General features: G+C 45.5%; 1 protein-coding gene across 1 annotated transcript; it reads right to left on the reverse strand.

Annotated features, from left to right (window-relative positions):
• Positions 1-3,173: 3,173 nt before the first annotated feature.
• Positions 3,174-5,506, reverse strand: LOC123064840 (ricin B-like lectin R40C1). The gene is made up of 4 exons (XM_044488242.1): positions 5,167-5,506; positions 4,830-4,952; positions 3,791-4,019; positions 3,174-3,493 (listed from the first exon to the last, which is right to left on the reverse strand). Coding segments are annotated over exons 1-4 (483 nt in total). The 5' UTR covers positions 5,296-5,506; the 3' UTR covers positions 3,174-3,491.
• Positions 5,507-7,175: the final 1,669 nt, after the last annotated feature.

Genomic DNA, 7,175 nt, shown 5'->3' on the forward strand with positions numbered 1-7,175 from the left:
AGTGTACCATCGCGCGACAGAGATCGAGGATCCTTGTTCTACCAGCGGGCGACGCCAACACTAGCTTCTTCCATCAGAGTGCGTGTCATCGACAGCGGAGAAACATGATGACGGCAGTTCGGCATGGGGATAAGGTTGCCACTGGGCAGGAGGAGATCGCCACGGAGGTGGATGAATACTTTTCCAAAGTGTTTGGGAAGCACCGGTGAGGACGCACACGCTTGATCTTGGAGTGGTTCATTTACCATCGCGAAATTTGTCATAGCTTGAAGCCCCGTTCACCGCAGAAAAGGTGGAGAAGATAGTAAAATCAATGCCTATGGATAAAGCGCCGGGACCCGATGGCTTCACGGGTCATTTTTATGCGACGTGTTGGAGCATACTACGGGAGGATTTCATGCGAGCTTTGGAGGCTTTTTACCTAGCTGACACGAGAGGACTACAGGCACTCAACAAAGCAATTGTGGTTTTGCTGCCGAAAAAGGATGGGTCCATGGATATCGAGGACTACAGACCTGTTAGTTTTGGTGCATGGAGTGATCAAAATATTCGACAAGATCCTATCTTCGAGACTAGCGGTGGAGCTGGCCTTCCTAGTGGGGAACCATCAATGTGCACTCGTCAAGGGGCACTCTATCCACGACAATTTCATGCTTGTGCAATGCACAACGCGGCGACTACACGCCCTTCGAGAGCAGGCGGTCATGCTTAAATTGGATATATCAAAGGCATTTGATTCGGTGCAATGGACTTTTCCACTGGAAGTGCTAACGACTATGGGTTTTGGGTCTCGCTGGGTGGGCTGGATTTGTGGGCTTTTAGCTACATCATTGACACGGATTATGTCGAATGGAACTCCTGGAAGGCCAATCACCAATCGCATTGGGCTATGGCAGGGGGACCCGGTATCCTCTATGTTGTTTATCATGATCATGGAGCCGCTGCACCGCATGTTCAAGCTTGCATCCACAAGAGGAATGCTTGCCCCTCTAGCAAGAACTAGGCTGAAGCACCGGCTATCGATGTTCGCAGATGATGTTGACATATTTGTCAAGCTAGATGAACTGGGCATGTCCACTTGTGTGTCGCTCCTCAAGATCTTTGGTGAGGCCTCGGGGCTACGAGTCAACCTGGCCAAAAGTGCAGCTTACTCCATTCGATGCCCGGCGGAAACAATGGAAACAGTGGAACGAGTTCTTGGCTGCCCTAGGGGGTATTTCCCGTGCAAGTACTTGGACCTCCCACTAACCCTACGGAAACAATTGGCTGCACAATTATCTTATCTTGTGGAGACCAACTAGCTGGAGCGCTGCCAAGGTGGAAAGCGGCTAAAATGCCCAAGAGTGGTCGGCTACTGCTGATTCAGTCAGTTCTTTGTGCGATGCCCCTACACACAATGCTTGCTCTCGATCTACCTAAGAAAACAATTGCCGCGCTAAACAAAATCTGCCGAGGCTTCCTATGGTGTGCTAAGGCAAATGCCGCCGGTGGCAACTGCGACGTAGCATGGGAGAAAGTGTGCTCGCCAAAATGGGCGGGATGCCTAGGCATTCCTAATCTTCAGTGGCTCAACACCGCATTGCAAGCCCGATGGCCATGGATGCAGAAGTCTGACAAGGAGCGACCCTGGGCTGAATTCCATATCCAAGTCTTGCCAGCGGCTCGCCAACTGGTTAGCTCTGCCGCGAGAACGAGTGTTGGCAATGGGCAAAGCGCCCTTTTTTGGGAAGATAGATGGTTGGGTGGATATTGTGTGGCTGACCTTGCGCCCACCATACATGCTAGAGTGCGGACTCGGACGCGGTTGACCTGCACGGTCGCGAGGGCGCTCCAAGACAGTGCTTGGGCTCGGGATGTGGACCCAGAGGTGAATGCAACGACTCTGCAGTTGTACCTTACTTTATGGACATGGACTACCGGGATAGAGCTCGAGCAGACGCAACAGGATGAGGTTCTATGGTCCTGGGAAACAAGTGGCACCTTCACCACGTGGTCAGCATATGCCGCCATGTTTTGGGGACGTTAAGTTGACCCAACAGCGGAGTTCACTTGGAGCGCTAGGGCACCACTCGGTGTCGTTTTTTCGCATTGCTGGCACTGCAGAATAGATGTTGGACCTCGGACCGGCTAGCACGGAGAGGTCTCGACCATCAGGACCATTGCCCGCTGTGCAACTAGGAGGAGGAAGGAATTGACCACTTACTTATACGCTGTGTTTTTGCGAGGCAGATTTGGGCAGCAATTTTCCAGGCTCTGGGCAGGCCGGATTGGGTACCGACAGTGGACGGCACTCTACCGGGATGGTGCGCTAGCAAGGGCGCCAATGGGACACAAGAGGATGCTCAATGCTCTGCGCATCCTAGTGATGTGGGAAATTTGGAAACACCGTAATGCAATTGTGTTTGAGGGAGCTACACCATCGACGAACTATGTCATCCATAGGATCACAGAGGAAGGGCGCAATTGGAAGCAAGCGGGACTACTAAATGGAGACCTTGCTGGATTCTTCGATCAGGTGGACCGGTGGGCTAGTGTGTAAGTTAGCTTAGTCCTAGAGGGTACGGTGTATAGGTGGATGATGCTGTTCATGTAAAAGCGTGTAACAATGTCGTGGAGGGGCTCTTTACCCCCACTCTTTTCTTTATAATATAGTACGCACACTCGTGCGTATTCGAGAAAGAGAAAAGTGGAATGCAAATAAAGCAGCAACTGGATGGAATCATATCAACTGCATGAGAAGCGACATAGCAATTGACCTTGAGTACATTTCTTTTTGTTTTGGAGGGACCTTCAACACATTTTTCACAAGAAAAGAGGAGTCCCTGATCCCAGACAAGATCAATGTGTCTGCACCTCAAAGATCTCACCAAAAACTGGAGGATAATACCTTTTTTTTAAAACAAATTCAAACAAATGCGAAACCATTTTTAAAAGGATTTTTTGTACATGTTCATACAGCTCCTGCCGATTTTCATGCAATTGTACTTCCTCAGGGGAAAAAAGACAGTTGAAGCGCCAGAAAATAAGCACACAACTTGTTTTCGTACTGGTCGAAATGCTTGGGTTTCCCGTAGCGATTTGCAAATGACATCTTAATGTCTGAATTTTTCATATTTTTTCACATTTATAAAAGCGTTTCTGGCACGCAGGAGCATATGCTCCCTTGAGCCGAATTGAATAACTGCCAAAAACTAAGATATATAGATAGATCTCCGTTACAACAATATGATTGGATAAACCAATTCTATTATAGTTCACAAACATGTCACACGGCATGTATATACATGCATAATAACAAACACTGGTTTGTTCACGCATCCATCACACATAATCTACGACAATAAATCCATCATTACATGTTCATTAATTATATAACTGCTCAAACAAAACAGAAACACGGCTCACGTCGGCGCCATCCTTTTTATTCAAGAAACATTCAGTACTTGCTTATTATTAAGAGGGCGCCCAACAAACTGTAGCATATGCATCGTTCCTGCCATCAGTACAAGACACAAATCAATCCATAATTATAACAGAAATACCTCGCTCGTGTCATGTACTCCCTCCATTCGGAATTATTTTAGTTTTAGATACATCCATTTTCAAGACAAGTAATTCCGAACGGAGGGAGTAGCATGCATCTACTTTTTGTTTGAGCGGGTATGTCTATTTGCATGAGAAGAAACAAACGGCAGTTGACAAATCAAACAGTTCTAGTGAAACTGAACTGGAGCGGCAGGAAATTAATACAGTACATGGCAAGCGCAGGAGATAGAGTAGAAGAACTTACACCAGGCAACGATCTTCCAGCGCTGGTTGTCGCCCTCAGTCCACTCCCACAGAATGAGGGTGGTTCCATCGCGCACACCGCCATGGTCCTTGTCGCCATGGAGTGCATCAAAGTTCAAGTAGATGTTGTTCACCATCCTGATGCAGCGGTAGCCTTCTCCGACGTCCCTGCTCTCGGTCCAGAGGACCGATTCATCCAGGGTGTTTGGATTGTACCTGGTCAGAAGAACCTATGATCCAAAACACAAACAGGAAGGTGAGCAAATTCACAATACTGGAGCTGCACTTCAGGGTTGAGCAGGAGCACATGACCATGTGACAACTCATGGCGTACCAAATTAGTCTGGAACCAATGTTAGTCCTTCTGTCTAACGAGTTCACCAATTTATTTTAGAGCTAGTGTCTCTCTACACTGCAGTGCTCATGGACAACCGTAAAATTACTGTGATATATGTCCACATGGATGCTAATGTGGAAGGCCATAACAGAACACAATCACAGCAGGTATTACATTGACATTTTGTTACAAAATTTGTTGAACAAGACAGGGCACATGCACACACGTGGAAGTGTTGTCATAGTTATGGTCTTGTATGGCAATGTGAAACACCGTAGCAGATTTAAGTTTTTGACACTGACATAATTTACAACGTTTGCTGAACATGACACCTACTAGGCAAATATTATTCCCAAGAACAGGGAGAAATTTCACTCATGCTGGACTAGTTTACATCATTTTAGACAAAAATCACTAAATCCCAGTGGTGATTATTCACTGAAACACCACAGGTCACACTGCCAATAAGCTCAAAGTGTTTCTGTTCATTCGAGCTTTTGCCCATTCTGTTTTTCATGTGCTGAAACCACTGCTAGTATGAATGCAGAGAAAGTACGCATTTGGAATGTGTGGTATGTTGTGTGCTTGCAGATCTGATATGTCTAAAATTGCCAAAATCATGTAAGATCTACTGTGCACACACGAATCCGATAGCAAAAATTAGAAGTTGGATGGATGGATGAGCTGAAGCGAGGTTAGTTACAGGGTGAGATTGGCCGAGGGAGTGCTTGAGCGCCTCTCCGCTGGCCTTGTTGACGAGTGCCATGGCAGAGTAGCCTTCCTCATCCTTCACCCTTATGCTGTACTTCATGTCCTTGATCCAGTGCTGCATCAGAGGTGTATATTCAAATCCATCAACCACATGATCAGGGAAGAAATAAGAACACATAAAAAAGTTGCTTGAGCAAAATCCAAACAGGATTGTTGCTTTTCCCCGATAAGAAAAAAGGACATCCCAGAAACGCCAAGTTTTCAGATCCCGATGGCAAGTTCACGTAGCCAATCTTCGATCGATCTTGCAGAGGTGTATGTGTGTGTACCTGCGTGTCGTCGTCGCGATCGGTGCGGACGAGGCAGACCTTGCCGTCCCTGGCGGCGAGGCTGAAGCTTTCCTCACCGGCCTTGCAGAGGATCCTGTACGTCGGCTGCCTGATCGCCGGGGGCGCCATTCCGCCGCCGCCTCCGCCGCCGTGGTGCGGGCGTGTCTCGTGTATGAGCGGTCCAACGCGGCCTCGTGTATGAGCGGTCCAACGCGGAGGACGCAGCGGAAATTCCTATTTGCCGCTCTTTGCGGCGCGGCAAGTAGGAAATCCGGCAAGTAGTCGACCGGACGCGCACACAGGGCAGATCGACCAGCGTTAGGATGGGCCAGCCCGTTCAAACATTAAAGCGAATCTGTTTTTGGGAATCTTCTAGGTGGTTCCCAGCCAGTTTTCTGGTTCTGGTAACCTTCTAGAAGGTTCATGAACCGGTTTTTCTATTTTTACCTTTATCTCTTTTTCTTTTTTTTCTTTTACTGTTTCTTTTTCTTTTTTATTTTAATTTCCTTTTTCTTTTCTTTTCTTTGTTGTTTCATTTTTTTCTTTTTCTTGAGAATTTCAAATGTTTATTCGGAATTTTATGGAAATTTCTCATTTTCGAAATTTGATCCTAATTTAAAAAAATGTTCTGAAATTTCAGAAAATGTTCCCTTTTCAAATTTTGTTCACAATTTCTAAAAATGTTCGTGCTTCAAAAAGCCTTTCAGGAATTTCAAAATGTTTTTGTTCGAAAATATTGTGCAAAATTTCAAAAAAAGTTCGTGGTTTAGAAAATGTTCAGTAATTTCACAAAAATGTTCTTCTTTCGATTTTTTTATGTTCACGTTTCTAAAAAATGTTCGTAAATTCAAATGATATTTATTTATTAAATTTGGTTCCTATTTCTTCAAAAAATGTCGGTGTCACATGAATTTTTTTCTTTTTTGAAGAAATCACGTTTGAAATTTGAAAATAAATTGAAACTATCGCGGCTGATAGTTCATATCAACTCAGATGCCACCTTGTTGCATGGTTTTGAGTTCGATCCCTTCCAAGCGCTTATTACATTTTTTGGAATTATCACATCTGTTCGTTTGTACTTGCTCTAAGCTGGCCGGCCCAGTCAGCCCCCCTCCCCCCCCCCCCCCCCCCCCCCCGCCCTCCCTCCCTGTGTGGTGCGCGTCTGTTTGGACGCATCGTGCATCACATAGGAGATCCTAGTAGCAGCCATGCCAGCACGTCCGTGCTCCGGGCTGTAGCGGACTGCGCCATGCGGGCCCATGATGATGCGGTTATGGCTGTCGGCATTGTGGCCCAGCCGTCCGTGCTCCGGGCTGCAGCGGACTGCGCCTTGCGGGCCCTTGATGATGCGGTATGACAGGCTAATGTAATGCATAGGCAGACCCTACTCACACATTTTATTCTGGCTTAATGCGCAGAAAATCAGGAGAGCTCCTATACGCCGCACTTTGCGGCAAAAGGACACCGACAGGATACGCGCGCAGCGAGTGGGTGCTAGCTGTAGCGCTATGGGAAGCCACGCTGGCACTGTAGCAAAAATAAGGAAAATATTTCAACACCTTTGATTTTATTCGAACATATCTTGGAATTTCTAAAAGGTGTTGAATTCTGGCAAAATATTTCAAAGATATGTTCGAATAAAATCGTGAACAAATGTTTCAAAGTTCCAAAAAAATTTGAACATCGTGAACAAATTTTGAAATTCAATATTGTTTAGAAAAAGAACATTTTCCAAATTGTTCACATTATTCAAATCCCGAACATATTTTCCAATTGAGAACACTTTTTGAACATGCGAACAGTTTTTTAACAATGTGAACAAAATTTCAATTTTCCTTTTTGTAAAAGCGAACAAATTTTTCAAAAAATGATCATTTCTTGAAAAATTGGAAACCCCTTGAGCAATTTTGAAACGTGAACTTTTTTTGAAATTCTCAAACGATTTTTCACCTGTGAACAAAAATTGAAAAACAGGAACATTTTTTGGGATTAAAAAACTTTAAAACCAC

Source organism: Triticum aestivum, chromosome 3B (assembly GCF_018294505.1).
Source record: "Triticum aestivum cultivar Chinese Spring chromosome 3B, IWGSC CS RefSeq v2.1, whole genome shotgun sequence".
NCBI classification, from domain to species: domain Eukaryota; kingdom Viridiplantae; phylum Streptophyta; class Magnoliopsida; order Poales; family Poaceae; genus Triticum; species Triticum aestivum.